Source organism: Cotesia glomerata, linkage group LG3, assembly GCF_020080835.1.
Source record: "Cotesia glomerata isolate CgM1 linkage group LG3, MPM_Cglom_v2.3, whole genome shotgun sequence".
Taxonomy (NCBI): Eukaryota; Metazoa; Arthropoda; class Insecta; order Hymenoptera; family Braconidae; genus Cotesia; species Cotesia glomerata.
This window is the reverse complement of record NC_058160.1, coordinates 22,304,248-22,325,120: the sequence shown is the minus strand read 5'-3', so window position 1 is coordinate 22,325,120 and position 20,873 is coordinate 22,304,248. Positions and strand designations below refer to the sequence as shown.

General features: G+C 29.3%; 3 protein-coding genes and 1 long non-coding RNA gene across 6 annotated transcripts; 3 read left to right on the top strand and 1 right to left on the bottom strand.

The window, feature by feature from the left end:
• Positions 1-2,144: 2,144 nt before the first annotated feature.
• LOC123260320 lies at positions 2,145-18,865 on the top strand. The gene is made up of 3 exons (XR_006508436.1): positions 2,145-2,155; positions 12,230-12,232; positions 18,724-18,865. It is a non-coding gene; the product is annotated as an uncharacterized LOC123260320 (long non-coding RNA).
• LOC123260316 (putative fatty acyl-CoA reductase CG5065) lies at positions 3,578-11,206 on the top strand. 2 transcript variants are annotated; one of them, XM_044721335.1, is made up of 8 exons: positions 3,578-3,595; positions 4,677-4,913; positions 8,064-8,227; positions 8,325-8,460; positions 8,572-8,771; positions 8,899-9,342; positions 10,580-10,837; positions 10,919-11,206. In XM_044721335.1, the coding sequence occupies exons 2-8, from the start codon at positions 4,698-4,700 to the stop codon at positions 11,019-11,021; spliced, it is 1,521 nt and encodes a 506-aa protein (XP_044577270.1). In that variant the 5' UTR covers positions 3,578-3,595; positions 4,677-4,697; the 3' UTR covers positions 11,022-11,206. The 2 variants fall into 2 exon arrangements, with proteins under 2 accessions (XP_044577270.1, XP_044577269.1); XM_044721334.1 differs by lacking the exon at positions 3,578-3,595 and adding an exon at positions 3,614-3,782.
• LOC123260317 lies at positions 12,249-15,305 on the top strand. Its single transcript, XM_044721336.1, has 5 exons — positions 12,249-12,497; positions 12,734-13,461; positions 13,523-13,645; positions 13,720-14,046; positions 14,328-15,305. Exons 1-5 carry the CDS (start codon positions 12,455-12,457, stop codon positions 14,604-14,606), a joined length of 1,500 nt encoding a protein of 499 aa, XP_044577271.1. The 5' UTR covers positions 12,249-12,454; the 3' UTR covers positions 14,607-15,305.
• LOC123260318 (interferon-related developmental regulator 1) lies at positions 15,304-17,960 on the bottom strand. Of its 2 annotated transcripts, none has more exons than XM_044721337.1 (5): positions 17,674-17,960; positions 16,450-16,934; positions 16,100-16,353; positions 15,775-16,018; positions 15,304-15,704 (listed from the first exon to the last, which is right to left on the bottom strand). In XM_044721337.1, exons 1-5 carry the CDS (start codon positions 17,702-17,704, stop codon positions 15,408-15,410), a joined length of 1,311 nt encoding a protein of 436 aa, XP_044577272.1. In that variant the 5' UTR covers positions 17,705-17,960; the 3' UTR covers positions 15,304-15,407. The 2 variants fall into 2 exon arrangements, with proteins under 2 accessions (XP_044577272.1, XP_044577273.1); XM_044721338.1 differs by having other exon boundaries at positions 16,450-16,931.
• Positions 18,866-20,873: the final 2,008 nt, after the last annotated feature.

Sequence of the window (20,873 nt, the reverse complement as noted above, 5' to 3'; positions counted from 1 at the left end):
TTACTCTTATTTGCGTATGCTGAGTAATTGTTCATTGTTGAGGATCAGTCACGTCAAAAAATAAATATAAAAACTCAGATGATTACTATGGCAGTTGATTGACTATTTAGAAACACTTATCATATTTTTTTGTTTGAATAATTTCTGCTGATTGCATGCTGCTTTTTTTTTCTTATCTCAGATCTCAAATGTTTGACCTACGATAATAAGCAGTTGTCATAAATTTTTAAACTATTTTAAACGGAAAATATCTTTGATAAAAATTCCGTAACTGAATGTTAAATACTTGTTTTAAAATTCCGATATAATTTACTTGATCTTAACACTTTGATAAAATAAAAAGCAAAAGAAAACTGATGAGATGAAGGATAAAAAAAGGAAAAAATTAATTTTCAGCAACAATATTGATAGTTATAGATTATAATTAATGATTAATCATTAGCAAACGCTGAATTTCATAATTAAAATGAACGTGACACAATTTTTAAATGTCGTTTAATAAATATATTTTAAAAATATATGGGCATAAATTAACAAACGGTTTATATAACCAAATTGCAGATGGATCGTCTCCGGTAATATAAAAAGATTAAGAAGAAAAGATGTATTTAAATATATCTGGCATTGCCAAAATTGCCCGCAAGTGTGTCATAACGGTCATAAGAGGATCGCTGTAAATAATAATAATTGAAAATACCGGGATGATTTAATGGATACTTTTACTGCCAAGGGAGAAATCCGCGGTCTGGCGGCTTTGAATTTCTTCAAATAAAATAACGTTGCATAACAAACGAGTACCGAGAGAAACCTGATAAGCCAGAAATAAAGTAATGTAACACTCAAAAAAGGAATCGCCTTGAACTTAATATTGTATTGAACATTTTATTTGTCCGCCGTATCTACCACGCTACTTACTAATTCTGAAGTTTACATGTCCGATCAAAACGCAACGCGACTACTTGAAGAATTTATTTATGCAAGAGTAGGGGAAGAGAACAAAAATTAATTTTATCAATTTATCATTAGATTGTTTTTTTTTTCAACTCGTCAAATTTATAAATAGCTTGAGATAATTATCTAAATTGTTCCGTTTTTTACCATAAAAATTAAAAAAAAAATTGTTATTGTTGAAATTTTGATGAAAAACTTAAACAATAATTTTTTGGAGCTAAAATTTTTTCATTATTTAAATTTATGCTCTGTGAAGTTTAAATTTTTTTGGGTCACACAGGTGCGAAATCAATAACAGGAAAAATTAACAATTTTTTTATTGACATCGTCACTTGCTAAGAATATTGCAAATAACTTTTTTCTCTATGACCGCATGTATGCAATTTTATTTAATTTGATTTCATTGCAAAAAAATTTTTTTAAGTGTTGTATTTATTCAAATAAAAGTTTTAAGCAGAAAAAAATTCTAGAATTTTCAAAAGAACATCAATTATTTCTTCAGTCTTCGTTTTATCCATTAAAATTTTTTTTTTTTTTTTAATATTTGACCATAATTAATATTATTCAATAAGTTTGTTTCTCGCTTACTCCTTATTATAATAGTCACTAGAAACCTGCAGTAATGTTTGACTGTCGAGAATCACGATTTATAAATAAAAAAATTAGGATGACGGTTGACCCTAAAGGCCATCCCTGCAACTTCCCGCTCATTTTGTACTTAAGTGCTCAAAATTACACATTACGTTTTTGAGCTCTTCGAGCTCAAAATATGATTTTTGTGTGATATTGAGCTCTTCGAGCTCAAAACTCTAATATCAGTTTAATAAAACACAATTTTTTGAACTTTAAAACGGCAATAACTTTTGAATGAATGAATCGATTTTCACACGGTTGGCGGCATTCGACGCAGTTTTGGAAACTCCATAAAGAATTTTCAAGTTTAAATCGATCAAGCTAGGAATTTCGAAGTAATTCCGAAAAAAACACTTTTTTTGGTTTTCTTTCGACAACGATAACTCACGAACAAATCAACCGATTTTGATCGGGTTTTCGGTGATCGACGTGGTTTTTTTATCTTAAGAGCTGATTAGATTTTGGAATTGATCGGTAGAGCCATTTAAAAGTAATTCCAAAAAAATCACATTTCAAAAAATTTTTTTTTGTAGTTTTTTTGAGATTTCTCAAAATCTACTGGTTCGAATCGGTCCATATGGTATTTAAAATCTAAGTTTGGTCAAGCCCTTTCAAATGGCGCCAACCGCGATGAAATCGGTCAAGCCGTTCAAAAGTTATAAGAGGGTCACATACATACATACACACACACACACACACACACACACACACACACACACACACACACACACACACACACACACACACACACACACACACACACATACATACATACATACATACATACACACATACTGACATCATCGCGAAAACATTCAGGGAAGCTTCCTAGGACTTTAAAACGTCAAGATCTGATGAGAACTCGATTTTCGAAAAACGGGGTAAAACCAATAACTTCGAGATTTTCGAAAATTTTCAATTTTCTTAGCGGAAAGTTGAAAAAAAATGAGACTCGATGGTTTTTTGGTATTTTTAGTCACAATATACTTTTTAGATAAATTTTAAAAATAATATACCTATGACGGGATCAATTACCAATAATTTTATGGAAAATAAGACAGATACAAACTTGCAGAACCAACCAACTCTTTAACCCTAGACTGGTCACCCGTATAGCGTGACGCCGCATAACAACTACTCAACCTATAGAGACTCGCTATAGTGCGAGCGAAAAACTAAAAAAATGGTGACCAGTCTAGGGTTAAAACTCCTCCAAAAACTTGACTTGAAAAATTAACCACCAAAAAATTTAAAATCGTGAAAAGACAAAAATTTAACTCAAAACCATTGTGATGATAGAAAATTTAACTATGAAAATCACTTTTAAAATAAAAATATACCCACCACAATATTTTTCTTATTCTGTAAATTATATGTTTGAATATTTGACATATAATGACATTGACATGTACAAAACAAAATAAATAAATCAAAAAATTTTATCGATCGCGAAGTTTAAATCTATTTTAAAACTCCCCCGAAAACTTATCATAATAAATTAACTATCCCTTAATATCATATAAAACTTTTGAAAGACACAAATTTAGGCTAAGACCTTTTCGATGATACTAAATTTAACTTAAAAAACCGATTTTATTACATAAATACGCTAGATACAAAATTTTCTTTAATCTCTCAATTATATAGATAATTGTATTAGAGAAAAAATGATTACGTCTTTAAATCACGTAATTAAATAAAACATTCATTTTTTATCTCGAGTCAGCAGGTCGTTATAAAATTACAGTGTACTCAAGTATCTTCCTACCGTTGTTAATGCTCGGTCGACTGCAATAACAACGAATTTGAAGAAAAGACGACTCGATTCGCGAGTAATGATCGGTATTGTACCAAGAGTGGGGCTCGCCACCAATCACTTACATTCTGCAGATGTGTATTACTTATTTTAACGTTCACACATGTACAGAACGAGAGAAGAGAGAGAGAGAGAGATTAAATTGAAAGTTCATACGGCCCTGGCCCAAAGACGACAAGTATTAGACCAATACATGTAAGTCCGAATGAGCATACTCCAACCAAACGTCCAGTTATTCGGTGGCTAAATTATTTTCTCAGTCTGTAATCGGCTCACTGTCTGCTCGAGTCGTCAAGTCTTAACACAGCATCCGAATCAGCTTTGAGATTCCAATATTTTAAATCGTGGTTTGTCACGATTTTTTGACACTATTGTTTGTTTTTGTAAGTGAATATTTTGAATTCTGTGACAGTGGTTTCAAAAATTTTATTTTTTAATTAACAATTTATTATTTTCCTTTTTTACTTTTTTCACCAAATACAATTCGATTTGTTCATTGATCTGTTTCATTAAATCGATTATCTATCGTGACACAACAATTGCTGCGGTTAAGTTTTCAAATTTATTTATAATTATTTCTAACCAAGTGTTGTAATTTTTTTTATAAATTTCACAGCGATAATTTATTTTAAAAGTATACAAATTTCACGAAAACAATCGTGTAAAAATTCCGAGTTTTTAAACCCAAAAAAAACCTAATTAATCGCCGGTTTTTTCCCAAAAAGAAGAATAGGGCCCAAAAAACGCGCATAATAGCGATAAATAATAGAACTTAATAATGACGTGACCTCTGTATACCCCGAGTCCTCTTCTTAGCTTTTTTTAAAGACAAAAAAAAGTTCAGACGTGAGGTAGGGTTTGGGAAGTCCCTATTCAGTCTAATACGCAGTGAACGATCGCGCTATTTGGCTAAAACCTGTTTTCCCGCGCGACATTAATAGCTTGAATGATAAAAACAGTAAATAGTATCTTATATGGGACTGAAAGTAAAACTGACCGTCAATAAATTCATAAAATCAACAAATATACTTTTTCGTTTCTGTTACACATACATTATAATTTATAATATAATAATAAAAAATAAGCTTATTGCATGTTATTAATGCAATTACGCGTACGTGACCGTACGATTTGGATTGTTGCAAAACTTGGTATTTTATTCGCGTATGTCGACTAAACTCATGTCAATTTATATACAAGAAAAATATCTGATTGTTGTTATTTATTTTTGAGTTCATTTTAATATTATTTGATACTAATTGATTATTGGTTGTAGGTATCTTTTTAAATCGCCAAAATGACGGATTCAAAAACAGATGACATGCCGGATCGAATTGCGGAGATGTTTAAGGACCAGGAGTTGTTCATCACCGGAGGAACCGGATTTTTGGGAAAAGTGATGATTGAAAAATTTTTGCGCTGCATTCCCGATATCGGAAGGATTCATCTTCTTGTGCGCCCGAAGAAGGGCAAGGACCCGAAGCTTCGACTGGAGGAAATTTTCAACTCTCCGGTAAATATTATTGCTATTTACTTCTGTTGTTTTTATTTATTTTAGTATAAAACATTAAACATTTATTAAAATATTGCACGCACGGGTAACGCATTGCAAAATTATTTCGTACAAACTTTTAGTGAAAGTACACTGCAAATAACTCGAAAAATACAAATATTCATATTTTTATTTATTTTTATGTTTATATTTAATATTTTTTATTTTCACACATTTTATGATTAGACTAAAACAAAATTATCATTCGGCTTCCGAGCAATCCGATCTTAAATATTTTATTTTGATTTCAATTCAATATTCAATATTTAGCATTTAGGAGAAGTTTTAAGCAACATCAAAAGTTAAAAAAAAAATAGAATTTTGAGTTTATAGTACCAAATTTAATAGTTAAAAAATTGGAAAAATCATTTTAAAAATGTAATTTTTTCAAATTGTAAAAAGTATATTTTAAAACTGTACAAATTACAATTTCAAATAATATTTTTAAAGATTAGATTTTTACAGTTTTAAAGTTTATCTTTAACAAAATTTGTGAAAATTTTTTTTTTTAAAGTGCAATTTTTCCAGTTTTTTTTTTTCCGGGACGCCCAACTACGAAAATTTTCACAATAAGCTGTAAAAATTCAAGAAATTTTTCCATAATATAATCGAAAAAATAAAAATTATCTTTAAAATAAAATTCGGAAAGAATGATGGACCATGTGATGCTCTTGTAAGCAGAAACAGAGTCAAGGCCTCGGCATGAAACCAGTGTGTAATGTATGAGATCGTTATTGTCTAGTGAAAGTACTTGACTTGTTATGTCATATCACAAATATCTCGCGATAACTCTTCTCAAGAGAACAGAGAACACTTGAGTTACCTTCTTCTGTAACGCAATTTCTCTATTGCTTTCAGTCCTTGCATATATACAGACAACCTGCCGACAATCATCAATCACTTGCATTCACATACATACGTACATTGATACATTCTGCAAGAAAACAAGGCCAGCGGGTCAGAATTCCCGCGAGAACCGGTATTTGCATGTTTTGGTCAACCCCTTACGTCACTAAGAAAATTCTTAATTAAAAGTCATTCAGGGCTTAATAAGTGACCTACTTAGCAGATTTGTTGACCAAGAATAAAAGAAAAAATGATGATGTCCATTTTAATTTAAAATAATTTTAAATTATTACTCATTAGTTGTTAGATATTGTTTTCTGCAGACTGTCGGCTATAAGATTAAATAAATTGGCAAGAAGATACCATCCGGAACTAATGAGGGACATTTACGCTTCAAAAACAATTTAAATTGTACGTGGTTGTAATTGTAATAGAAACATCGCGGTTTTATTCAATTTCAAGTTTTCTTGACAAGTAAAACATTAATTATTTTTTAATAATTAATTGAGTGATTTGGCTGGTTTCTGGAAATTGTTTTTGAAATTGATAATTTATAATAAAAAAAAAAAAATAGCCGTCTAATCGAGATCAACTTATAACTCACGTGCACATTACTATTACTATGACGAAATATTACTTGGTATAAGTTGAGTACGAGCGCACCTAACCGACGCTTTCTATCTCTTTAAAATCTTTATCTCACAATCCCTTTATTTATTTTTATATTTTTTCGGTAATTTCATAATCTTTAACGTAATAGTTTTGTTAAGATTTATCTTCTATAACATTTCGCCAACAAAGTATGTATACTATATATATCTAATACCAAGGAACATAGTGCTGAAAAACATAATTAAAAGGTTGATAATTAAATTAGTAATTATAATGAAGGAATTTGATTTATAAAATAGAAGAATAATTACTTTAATCGATTAAAAAAAAAGTTTTAAATCATTTATAATTAACATAGTTGTGGTAAAAAGTAAAATTAAAAGTTGTTTAATTTAATTGTAGAAAATTAATCAATTGATTTTAAATGATTAAAATTTTTCAATAAAATCAAATAATTAAAAGAAATTTTTCAGAAATTCTTACTGAAGAATTCTAATGTAGTAATAAAAATTAAGCTAATTTGCATTGCATTAAGAATTTACGAAGAAATAACGCAATATCCGTTTGTGTTTATGTCCTTATTTCGCGAAACATGTCGCTTGTTATGTGATAAAGCTTAAGTTTAGCGAACCGACATTAAACAAAATATATTTAAGTGATTTTGGTGTTTTAAAATATTAGCCAATAGATTTTAAATAGAATATTTTGCGTAATGTATTTGATGTTCGTTTCCAATGGTCTGGCATAAAAAAGTGAAATTTTTATGAGCCTCATTTAAATGTAGAAAAAAAAATTATACAATAAGTTTCTTAATCAGCGTTCAGATAAAAAATATTAAATTTTTAATCAGAGTTTGATTAATGCTAGAATTATTTATAATTTTATTATTCAAAGGCCGCTTGTATGACTTCCTATAAATTGTATGACAAAACCGCAAATCAGCACACGGAAATTCATTAGCTTACGCAATGGATGAGCTAACAACAAATCTGCATCTATTAGCGGGAAGGGAAGATTTGGTTTCTTTTATTACTTATAAATTATAAATAATTTTTAAATAGTCGCACATGACAATTAATTGAGATACGAGAAAGTTTTTAGTTCGCGACCCACAAGATTCGCAAGGATCCTGATTAGTCATTTGTGTCGTCATATAAGAACATTTAGCTAATAAAAAAGCAGATAAGAGAGACATTAATCTTCCTTTCGAAATATATTCACGGCACGCTAGCTTCAGGTTTAATAAAATCAATCGAGTATCTAATGACGCAAGCTAAATAATTGTAAAATCGCGTATCATCAAAATGGTCGGACAAAACTAGTAAAAAGTAATCTATAAAAAACTTTCATTGAAGTAAAAAAAAAATTTCTTTGAAGCTAATAAAAAATTGTTTACTTCTTCATTTATAATGGCTAATAACCAACTTTTTGCTTTACAATTAATAATTATCTAATTTTTTGTTTGATTTGAAATGGAACGATTTTTTATTTCCCGTCATTAGAGGTAGAAAAAAAAAAATTAATTATTTCAAACCGACTATTGATGAAGCTATAACAAACAAGAGGCTTATTTAATCTATTTTTAATTGTATAATTTTTTTAATGGAATTTTCCTCTAAATAAATTTATAAATTTATAAATTTATAATTACAGTTATTCGAAAAAGTAAAAGAATTACGAGGATTGTCATTTATTCAAAAAAAAGTGTCGATAATAAACGGTGATGTATCATTACCTAAACTGGGAATCTCATTGGAGGACCGGATAATGCTCTGTGAAAAAGTCAGTATAGTTTACCACGCCGCAGCAACAGTCAGGTAATTGAATTACTTTAGTAATAAGCAAAAACCACATTCAATACTCAACTTGATAGCTTTGTAAAAGGATAATATAAATAAATAACTATAATTACAGATTCGATGAACTACTGAAACGTGCAGTGCTGCTGAATACCCGAGGCACTAAGAACATGATTGAATTGGCTAAAGAAATGAAACACTTGGTCATGTTTGCTCACATTAGTACAGCTTATTGTCACCTGGAAGAGAAAGTTAGGATAACATTGGCTTTTTTAAAATCACTTGGCTAAATACATTATTGAATATTAATATTATTATAAAATATTGTTTGTTAATACTTACCTCTGGGTTAATTTTACCAGGTACTTGGTGAGAAAGCTTACCCACCACCAGCAGATCCTCACAAAATAATCAAGTGCGTTGAATGGATGGATGATGATGTCGTTGAAGCAATGACCAGCAAAATTCTCGGTGCATTGCCTAATACTTATGCATTCACCAAGGCACTATCTGAAGGCTTGGTCGAAGAAGCAATGCCTCATATTCCAGCAATTATTCTTCGGTAATAATTACTTATTATTTATCAATAAATTAATTATCTATGTTAAAATATTTTTTAAAGTTTGTGGTGAAAAAAAAATTGATTCATTTCCATAAAAATATTGAATACATTTTTTTCTGTTTGTTAGTCCGAGTATTGTTATACCAATTTGGCAAGAGCCAATTCCAGGCTGGACAGACAACATAAATGGACCAACGGGACTGTTAATCGGAGCAGGAAAAGGCGTGATAAGAACAATGTACTGTGATGAACGTGGATACGCAGATTATTTACCAGTAGACATTGCAGTGAATGCGATACTAGCATGCACATGGAATTACATCGGGAATAAAGATGAAAGTAGACGCGTGTACAATCTAACGAGTAGCCACGAGTTCAAGGTAACTTGGAGGGAAATAATCGAACGTGGTCGTAAAGTAACACAAAAAGTACCACTTAATGGCGTTGTTTGGTATCCCGGTGGTAGCATGAAGCAATCAAGAATGATGCACAATATTTGTGTCCTGCTATTTCATATGATCCCAGCGTACTTCATTGACACCTTGTTATTTTTCACTGGCCATAAACCTGTGTAAGTTGTTTTTAATTCGCTAAGGGGGGGGGGGGTAGGGTTTTAAAGGCGAAAAAAGCATATTTTTTGTGATTTTTTTGCGGTAACATGAGTAATATAATTTTATTAAATTTAATTACATATTATTGTGGAACTTTTGAAGTAGGTCAGAAAAAAATTTCAATGAAAAATATTAATACATAAGCCGGTAACGTTGAATCTCCAGAGGTGCCTTGAAAAAAAAAGAGGTTTTGCGGTGAACATTATAACTCGTTACCGGATCATCTGAAACGAAAAAATTGATATGCATTTTGAAGGGGATGTATTTCTCGAGGTAATCAGGAAGTTTTTCTTTTTTTTTTTTATTTTTTGCAGCACTTGGACGAGTAAAACGCGATTTTAGCTCAAAACATCGCGGTTAATTTGTTATTAAAAAATACACTGAGAAAAAAAAAATACTTTTACTCAATTGACAATTTCTTGGTTCAAAAAACTCGCTAACGATCAAATATTCGATTATTATTAATTATTAATTTCTGAAGAGAAGAACATAAATATTTATCTTTGGATAATAGATAAACAAAAGAATAGCTTTTTTTAAATTAAGTAAAAATTATTTCAATCAATTTAACAATTTTTTGAGCTAATAATATATATTCTTGAAAATTTTCAAGAATATAAATTCTTGTATCAAGAAAATTTTCTTAATAAAAATATTTTTTTTCTCAGGGTAGAAAAAAATGGAAAAAAAAAATTCTTCCTGATTACTTCGAGAAATTTATCCCCTTCAAAATGCATATCATTTTTTTCGTTTCAAATAATTCGGTAACGAGTTATGTTCGCCGCAAAACCCTTTTTTTTTTCAAGGCACCTTTGGAGATTCCACGTTACCGGCTTATGTATCAATTTTTTCATTGAAAATTTTTTCTGACCTAAGGTAAAAGCCCCAATATATGATCATGTACCAGTATATGATCACTCCATGTATTTGTATACCTATATTTGTGAGTATAGATATACAAATACATGGAGTGATCATATACTGGTACATGATCATATATTGGGGCTTTTACCTTACTTCAAAAGTTTTACAATAATATGTAATTAAATTTAATAAAATTCTATTACTCATGTCTCCGCAAAAAAATCACAAAAATATGCTTTTTTTTCGCTTTTAAAACTTTACCCCCCCCCCCCCTTAAAATAAAATACAGTGTAAATAAAAATGTTTTAACTCTTGAAATTATTATTGTTGCAGAATGTGTCGAGTACATCGACGTATACAAAAAGGGTTTGAAGTTTTCGAATACTACGCAAACAACCAGTGGGATTTCGAGAACGGCAGTATAGACATTATACGGAGCAAATTTAATGACCGTGAACGGATTAACTATAAGCTCGATGGCGATGGGTTGGATTTAGACGACTATTTCGAAGCTTGCATAAGAGCTGCACGTGTTTATATACTAAATGAACCACCAGAAACGATTCCTGCCGCCAGAAGACACATGGCAGTGTAAATGCATAAATTAATTAATTAATTAATCAGCCAATTTATATTGACTTTTCTCTAATTAATAATGACTATTTATTTCAGGATGTACGTCGTCGATTTACTGGCTAAAATGATTTTCTTTGGGTTCATTCTATACACGCTCTACAGCTGGACCAGTGGCTTGAGGACTGTCATTATCGATTAAATGTCATTTAATAACTTTTAATAGTAAACATAATCATTATCGACATTATACTGTTGTCATTATTCTATCTTATCATTCAACTTTGAAGCTTTTTCGTCTTTTGTTTCTTTTTGTACTTATTATCAATACCGTATTTGTATTGTTTGTGAACCAAATAAACTTATCAACATGTAGACTTTTTTAAACCTCATTGGCTTATTTAAAGTTCACTTACCTAAAACAAAAAATAATTTTTTTAATTATTCAAAACAGTTGCTTTAATTATAAATGTTTAAAATAGTCACCTTTTAAAGTGGTGTTCTGATAAGTTGTCCGTTGGAAATTCCTCTTGCGAATTTGAATTTGAAGTGTTTGTCATATTTTTCTATCTTCTTTAAAAAAAAAAAAAAAAAGTGAATACTAAGTATTATAAAATAATATATTTTTTAGAGTAAATATTTGTAATAAAAACAAGTTCAATTTTATAAGACAACACTTATAAAACCGTGGTATCTTTTTATTTAAATTTTATTTAGCAATATTTAATCAACAGAAGCTAAATGAATTTCTTCTGAATTTAAAAGTAAATATTGCATGATTAATCTTGTTGATTTTATAGAAAGATAATATATTTTTGTTTAAGTACTTCTTATGGTGGCAATAATTATAATAAAGAAAGCGCAGACTAGTGGAAGAATAATTAATATAAAAGTAGTAAACAATTATTTTTTTTTTTTCAATTATTTGTCTGTAAAAATTAAACTTAAAAAAATCATCCAATGTCTGCTGTTTGTATAAATGTGGTTATAAAAACGTTAGCACAAAATTTTATTTTAAAAAATGAATTAATGGAAATAATGACACAAATTACTTGTAATAATTAAATCCCAAAAATTATGTCACTTACTAAATTAAATTCATTGTTTAAAATGAAAAATTTTTTACCTGAAAAGTTGGAATGTCCAAGTTATAAGTTTCCATTTTCAACATAGTTTTAAGAAAAATAATTTCTAAATTTATTTATTTTATGTTAGTAATTTTTTGTGTCACACTGGAAATAATTATCATACTCAATTATTTATTCAGACAATTATTAAAGTATTATTCATTTCAATACCACAAAAACTCAGTCACAACATCTAATATAATTCAAGATTGAAAAAAAACTAATCCGTGACGGTTGAAAAAAAAGAACCATTTGAACGAGTAGTTCGCAACTTTGCCGCTAGGGGGTCCAAACCGAGGCGTTTTTTTTTTTTCGGGAAATCCAAAAATAAATTCTGTAAAATACATCACGAACAATCAGTCTTTCATATAAATAATTTAACTTATCCAATAGTCTGATCACAAAACCTTCGTTGAATCCATAATTAACTTATTATAATTTAATTACTAGTAATTAATGTATTCTGAAATTGTAAAGTTATAAATATTTAGGTGGTACAGAAGAAAAAATGACTAATAAAGCTTGTTGGAAATTTGACGAGCAAGATAGAGGTAAAGAATTAAGTTTATTTATAAAAACATAACTACGTAAATATTTATATTTTTTAATACGCCGCAATTTTTTTTTAATTGACTAATTAATTTTTTGGAATCATAATTGACTACAAACATTTGTGCATGTATATTTTTTATGATTTAAATATTAAAATATTTAAAAAGTATTAATTTAAAATTTTCATAAAATAGAATTATTTAAAATAATAACTAATTAAGAATATGAATTAAAGCTCTGTACATCGACGTCGAAGAAGATAAAGAGGACAAAGAAAACCCAAAGGTATATAGTGCCTGGGACAAATTACCGGATATACTATTAGAAGAAATATTCTCCTATTTAACAGTCCGTCAACGGTATTACGCATCTCTAGTCTGTCGATCTTGGTACCAAGCATTTAAACTACCGAGAGTATGGTCTACCTTTACTGTCCAGGACACGACGTTAACTCGTGGAAAGTTCAATTACTACAGCGGGTGGTGCTACGTGTTGGACCACATCAGAACTTCTTCATGTTTCTACAGAGTTGGTCGTAATTTTCGGTCCCTGGTGTTCGAGCCTAGTTACAATTTTTACAATCTCTATGAATTCATGAACATGTTTACCTGGTTTTGTCTGCGAAAACCCGGTGATGATCCTTACATACCTGGAATGGGTCTCAATATTCGTCATTTGAAATTTATATTTCCTTGTAATATGGCCAATCGTGATGATCCAGAGCAAATAAAAATATTCGGTACTGGTGGAAAGCTCCTAGAAACTGTCAAAAAACTTACATCCAATTTAAAAAATTTGCGATCGGTGGAATTCATTGATCTGATGCTTGACAGCAAAGAGGCGCTTTATTTTTTGGATAATATCTGTGATAATTGTACTGAAACTTTGAAAAAACTCGTGTTAATTAATACCACAAAATTGTACTGTCCATTATTGCACGTTGGAGTTTTTCTTAATTTAAATGTAAGTATATTTAATTTTTAATTAATAATTAAATCTAATAAATATTAATTTTTTGTTTCAGATTCTTGTAATAAGCCCACAAAATTTAGATAATGATGTATTGGACTTAATTGGGTATACAAAATTGAGACATATGCATATATTCCAAAATCGCTATAGCCCTGTTGACAGCACTGTCCGATTGGTGACTAAATAAATATTTACTTAATTAATTATTTTAGTAAATAATATTATCGAGTTATTTATTTTAAATTACAGCCGAAGCAATTAGCATGGATAAAATTACGGAAAAATAATCCATATCTAAAAGTCCACTTTGAAGTTGAGAGTAATAAGCCGGAGATAGTATTGCCGATTGAATTTCCTGAGCACAATTCAATACCATGCTACAGCATCGTGATAGACAACCAGACGGCACAAATAACGGCTGCGATGGTGTTAGCTCAGGCAATTAATTTTCAGAAGACGATGTCTGTTTATGCGATAAAAAATATCCCAAAGTATTATCAGCATCGAAGTTTCTCAAAGCGTGTCGATGAAATCATCGTGCGAGTGTGCAGAACATGCCCCAATATTCACACACTGGTATTGTGTTGTTTTATTTAATTAATTGAACTTTGGAACTGCTATTACATATTCATTAATAACATTGTATTACCAGTATTTATATTTTGCTTTCGAGTTAGTACTAATTAGTCTCGTAACACTTTTAACACCTTAGTGTGATGTTTTTTCTACTAATTAACTGTAAGCCTCTAAAACAATTTTGAAGTTTTTGACTTTATTTTGTAACTAAATATTTTTAAAATATGTTTATTAAAATGAAAGATTTTAATTATTTACTAAATAAAATAAAATAATTACAGATGATACGAGATAAAATATCAACTTCAACACTACTCGAGATAGCTTCAACAGCGAAGTCATTGCGCTATTTATATGTACGTCGTCAAGCTGTTTTAAAAAGATGCGATAAAACTTGGTCAGTTGTTACAGAGTGGACGCCTGAGCACCAAGAATGGATAAAGTCTATTTGCAAATCTTATGAGGATACCGAAAAAGAAATTTCTAAAATACTAGGATATAGATGGAGAATGCTAACAGAAAAAGAATTCAAACAACAAACTGTTCATTTATATGTATAATAAATTGTTCAAGCTTATTTTACATACTTTTACCTCTTACCAGATTAAAATGTCATTTTAAATTTATAATATATGATTATAATAATAAATATATGTATATATATAAACCTTTTATATGTGTGACTTGTCAAATTAATCGACACTCGATATCTAGTATAAGTGATTACGCAAGAATATGCAAACATGAAACTGCTTCCTACATTCTATTTAAGTTAACAAAAAATAATTTCAAGAGTAAGAGTAAGATTAATATGTATATTTATTATTTTTTTTTATTGTAATTACATTTCAAGAAAAATTTGATTTCGTTAATTGAAATAAATATGTTAATGTCAGATTCAATAATAGCGTCAAACATAAACATCAATCGAGCGTTATTTATAAATTTAGTTATTATCTAATTTAGTTAAAATACACATGAATATAAATATTGTATATATACGATATTATTTAATATGTTTTAAAAACTTTTAAGTATATATTTTTCACGATTAATTTTACAATATACAAGATTAATGAAAAATGCATATTTACATATTTTTCACTACTCGATTAATATGAATATCCAACAAAAAATAAAGGTGATAAAAAAAATATACATTTTTAAGTAGCAACAGAAAGAAATATAACAAAATTTAATCTAGTTGCCTCATTACCAAACAGATAATTTATCTAAATATAAAGGTCGTTTTCTTTAAAACAAAAAAAATGATAATCACGGGGAAAAAAAAAGAAAAACTCTTTAAATTTAAGTGAGGAACAAGCATGAATATATTATTTATTTTATGAAATCGAAATTCATTACTGTGCTAAAAAGTTTCGTTTATCACGGTTTTTACTTCGTAGAATAGTACGCGCTTTGTATGCAGCAGCATTCATGAGAGTTTTCTGAAGTTTAGATGTTTTTTGAACCGCCATTGCGGGAACAGCGTCACCAAGACGGAATATATCGCGCAATAATATATTTTCAGCTAGATGGGTGTTGATACCTGAGCCTAGCAAGCGACAGCATGCGTGATACTGGATTCGTGGACACCAACCTTCGAGGTACATCGTTTCTGAACCGAATCTTACTTGCATTTCTGGTACAATATCCTCCTAATAATTAAAAAATTATTATATTAGTCAGCTGATATCAAAATAATTACCAATAAGAAAAAAAATGTACCTCAATGTAACGCAGTATGTCGCGGAAACTAGCGCGTTGTTGCTTACGGTCTTTCTTAGCACGGGATTTACTAGAATCAAACGCCAATCCCCTGAGATTTTCAATAAGATCAAGTGCCCAGTCTTGCTCATAGTCATCAGAATGTTCTCGGCCGAGTTCGAAAATTACTGCTAGGGCTTCGCCTGCAGACACGCGCACATCCAGATGCGGTGATTCCAGTAATTGACGCAAACGTTCTAATGAACTAAAAAATTACAATAATAATTATAAAATTAAATCAACGGACATGTAATTCGGGATTTAAAATAAAATTAATTAAACTTACGGCATAAAATTATTGGTCTTACTACTAGCTAGTAATTTATAAATATCAGAAGGTGCCATGATTGTTAGAAGTAGTGTCCAAGCAGATAATGCAGCCGCGTGTAATGCTGCCAATTCAGTAGATACTATAGCTGCAGCACCATTGCCTTTTAAATATGAACCAGCAAATATATTTGACAATATTTGTGCATTAATTACAGTATCGGCAGAGTCATTCCCTGTGAAGAAGTGATTCATACTGAATGCCCAACAACACTAAAAATAAAAAAAAATGATATTAAAATTATTAAATCAATATATAATAAAAAATATCACCAAAAATTTGGAGAAAATTAAAAACAAGAATAGTACCTCAGCTCGAGCCTGACTAGAGGCAGTGTTATCATTGATAATAAACGTAAGAGTGGGCTTGAGTCCTTCGTACACAGCCTCAGCACTATCAAATGCACCAAGTTGAACACAGAGAAGTGTACTTAGCTTCGCAGCGGTACAACGTTCTTCGTTTCGTCCTTTTTTCAGACCTCGTTCTACGTAATCAGTGATGGTCATTTTTCTGTCTTCGATAAAGTATGGGATGTACTTGAGTGAGAAAATTCGCTCGACGCCCATAAAACAGGACGTTCGACCTTTAGCACTTTTTTGAGACAGTCCATCTATAGCCTCTTTTAGTTTCTCTTCAAACAATTCATGCTGGCTCAACTCGTCAACTTCATTGTTGTCATTCGCTGCGTCCTCTGCCACTATTTCTGACTGTTCGCTAATAATGCTGGCAGCATCATTGCTTGACTCATCATCTGACACTACTTCAGCGTGTTTACCGTGATGACGATAACCTGAAAATAATTTAAACATCAGTAAAAATACTTTAGATGCAAATTCAGAGTAATAAATTCTCAACAAAATGAGCACCCATAGAACATGTCATGCGTTTCATATTTATCTGGAACGTTCCAGACAATTATTTATTAAATTAAAAAAAAATAAATATTGTAAAGTTTAATAATTATATAAGAAAATTTTTTAATTCTTTACTTGCATTCAATTCAAATTTAAATTTTTTCATCTGAAATAACAAAATTCAAATGAAATAATAAATACTCGATTGTCTGCTCTTTTTTGTAACATGTGATCTAAATATAGATAGAATTTAGATATTCTTTTGTAAGGTCATTTAATTATCTATTCAACAAAGACTTTAAATCCCATTAAAAAAATATAATAATAATAATAATAATAATAATAATAATAATTTTTATCATGACTGATGACTAGCCAAGTGTTGAAACATAGTGTTTAAAAAGAAAAATAAAAACAATAACAAGGTTTCATATCAGGGTTTTGTAGAATATAATCTATAACCGACTTTCTCTTATTAAATGACCATGGTAATGTACATAACCACGTGTAATTCCCCACATGTTCATGGTAAAGATAATGGCCGACGGACATACGTTAGAGATTTAAATGGCGAAAAAATAAATTTGTATATTTTAAAGAATCTGAAACGAGGTAACTATGTCAAAATAACCGAAATACTTAGTATATAAACTTGTGAATAATGTTATTTTGGCTCACCTTTTCCTTTTTTTCCTCCTTTAGCTGGCATGATTCTTACTTCACCTTATTGCACAATTAGAGCTAATGCTTGAACAAACGATCAAGAAGGTAAATGTCTTGTACTATAATTTTTCGGTCGTATATTAAATCCACAGCACAGTTTTTCGATAAAATCACGGTTTAAACTCATTAGCATGATGTGATTATTTAAGACGCATACACTTCGAGACAGCCTGGCGAGGGCTTTCTCGTAAAAGATGTGTCTGCAACTGCCGTAACAGTATACGGGCTCTGCTTCTTGGCCTTTGTCGGGCGGATTTGCGAAACTATTACGAACTTTGCCGAAGTTACCCGATGTCGACGGCGTAGAATCCCACGGAAATGTACTCGAAAGATCTCGAAACGCTTGAACGTATATTTAGTAATTACTATTGTTATTATTATTTATTATTATTATTATCATACATTTCTAAGTATCATATACAGTCGTCGTCATTAATTTGTAACGGTTGGCAATGATTCGGGTAGAATAAAAAATTCTCAATTTGGACATCTCTCACTAAAAATTTCAATTAATAATATGTTCAGAAAATAAAAAAAATATACGAAACTATGAAGAAAATTCACATAAAATAAATAATTGTAAGCTCAGACAAACATAATTATAGAAATTTATCCAAATAAAAATTACTATGCATAAACATAATTAAAGATGAAAAATTCCTACATGGTAAATCACCAGAGAAATAATTTGAATATTAAAAACTATACAAATAAAATATTTCAAATAAATTTGATGTTTCAATTAAAAGAAAATAAATAAAATATTAGTCTCCTTATAATTACAGTCTTAAAAATAAACAATATCAAATAACTATAGCTCAATATAAAGACATTTACTAAATTATTAGATCATATTATCATACAAAATTAAAATTGAAAAAGCCTAAAATTAGAAAATAGTCCATTGAAACAATTTAAATTAAAAAAAAATGGAATTATAAAAAGAAGATACAAAGGATATTAAAAAATAATGACAAACCTAAATTCAGACAATTTGATTAAAAGACATCAAGGTTATTTGACATATACACAAATGAACAACTCTGAATATAGAAAAGCTTTACAAATGAACATCTCTAATTATGGACAAGAAAATTCGGAAATCTCTCAATTTGGACAACTCTCATTGAAAAAAACAAAAAAAAAATACAATATTTTTCGAATTAAAAAATTAAAAAATAAGTAATAGCTTAAAAAAACACACTTCAATATAAAACCAAACTAAAAAGTAGGAATAAATTTTTTGGATAATTCAAAATATAGTCGAAGTGATTGATAAAAAAAAATCGTTTTTATATAAATAAGTGTGGGATCAGATAAAAACAATTGTTCAAGGGTTATAAACTCTGCACCAAGACATCTTCTTCGGAGAACTCATTCAATTCATCATAGATAATGTACGATTTGTTAATTTTTAAGTAGATTTTTGAGGGGGGTGGTGCCGATTGAGTATCAGCACCGGCACGTGCTAGAGTCGCGGCTAATTGAGCGGCTGTAATTTCCATTGCGCCGATACGTGATGATCCGTTTTGATGATGCACTGAATTTAATGATTGAGACAAGTCGCCCGCCATTTCGTCGTCGCTCAAATTGTTCAGGTCGTAGGAGTACGCGGTTAATACAGCGTTCATCGCTGATGACTAGAGTCAATGACGAGGGTTACTTATGTTAAACTTTTCTTTCTTGATTAATAACGTGATACTATGATAAAATTCATAAAGACAAGTTCAATAGATAGATTTCTAAAAAATTTGGTTTTATATTAAAGCGTGTTTTTTTAAACTATTACTTATTTTTTAATTTTTTAATTCGGAAAATATTGTATTTTTTTTTTTTTTGTTTTCTTCAATGAGAGTTGTCCAAATTGAGAGATTTCCGAATTTTCTTGTCCATAATTAGAGATGTTCATTTGTAAAGCTTTTCTATATTCAGAGTTGTTCATTTGTGTATATGTCAAATAACCTTGATGTCTTTTAATCAAATTGTCTGAATTTAGGTTTGTCATTATTTTTTAATATCCTTTGTATCTTCTTTTTATAATTCCATTTTTTTTTAATTTAAATTGTTTCAATGGACTATTTTCTAATTTTAGGCCTTTTCAATTTTAATTTTGTATGATAATATGATCTAATAATTTAGTAAATGTCTTTATATTGAGCTATAGTTATTTGATATTGTTTATTTTTAAGACTGTAATTATAAGGAGACTAATATTTTATTTATTTTCTTTTAATTGAAACATCAAATTTATTTGAAATATTTTATTTGTATAGTTTTTAATATTCAAATTATTTCTCTGGTGATTTACCATGTAGGAATTTTTCATCTTTAATTATGTTTATGCATAGTAATTTTTATTTGGATAAATTTCTATAATTATGTTTGTCTGAGATTTTTTTTCTGATTGTGGTCAATTTTCATTTAAGGGGTAACCAAACGGTTACTTCCCGGACAATTATGGGTTTTTCGCTTTTTTTAATTCCATGGAAAATTTGTCTTTGTTATATCTCTTATGGCTCCTAAGGTGGGTAGTGAGAGCCGTAAGGGAGTAAACAAAAATTTTTGTTCGGAAATCGACATAGTTTTGCTCGAAACGTGCAAATATTCAGAAAAAAAAATTTCCAATTCGTGTCTAGTCTCCATACACAAGTATTTGACCGAAAAAAATCATTTTTTTATATATTTTTGTTAAAATAAAAAAAAAAATTTTTTTCCAAAAATGCTCTTTTGAGTTTCCAAAAAATAAACAAAATCTACATATTTTTATATTTTTAGAGAGTGTTTGCACGCTTATATGTGAAAATTTAAATTTGTCGGATAAGAAAAAAAATTATTATTTCCACAAGAGGTTATAAAAATAAAAAAATAAAAAAATGCTCTTGTAGGTTTTGATCAAATCTACAAGAGCATTTTTTATTTTTCTTGTTTTAACCATTGTTTTAGTCGTGAAAGATTAAAATCGATTCTAGCCATTTCGAGAGTAATATGAAAAAATGCTCTTGAAAATAAAGGAAAAAACTTTAAAATAGTTGAATTTCATCGATTTTGATAAATATATATTTCTAATATTTCCAAATAAAAATTTAATTTTAAAATTGCAGCTCAAATAACGAATTTAATAAATTTTCGAAAAAATGCTCTTACAGACAATTTAA

Bases quoted from the DNA above. Each gene is read 5' to 3' on its own strand.
- LOC123260316 (XM_044721335.1), top strand. From the start codon at position 4,698: ATGACGGATTCAAAAACAGATGACATGCCGGATCGAATTGCGGAGATG. The intron at 4,914-8,063 runs GTAAATATTATT...TTATAATTACAG, and splicing joins AGGAAATTTTCAACTCTCCG to TTATTCGAAAAAGTAAAAGA. The intron at 8,228-8,324 runs GTAATTGAATTA...CTATAATTACAG, and splicing joins CACGCCGCAGCAACAGTCAG to ATTCGATGAACTACTGAAAC.
- LOC123260318 (XM_044721337.1), bottom strand. From the start codon at position 17,704: ATGCCAGCTAAAGGAGGAAAAAAAGGAAAAG. The intron at 16,019-16,099 runs GTAAGTTTAATT...GTAATTTTTTAG, and splicing joins AAGACCAATAATTTTATGCC to TTCATTAGAACGTTTGCGTC. The intron at 15,705-15,774 runs GTACATTTTTTT...TTTAATTATTAG, and splicing joins ACATACTGCGTTACATTGAG to GAGGATATTGTACCAGAAAT.
- LOC123260317 (XM_044721336.1), top strand. From the start codon at position 12,455: ATGACTAATAAAGCTTGTTGGAAATTTGACGAGCAAGATAGAG. The intron at 12,498-12,733 runs GTAAAGAATTAA...TATGAATTAAAG, and splicing joins ATTTGACGAGCAAGATAGAG to CTCTGTACATCGACGTCGAA. The intron at 14,047-14,327 runs GTATTGTGTTGT...AAATAATTACAG, and splicing joins GCCCCAATATTCACACACTG to ATGATACGAGATAAAATATC.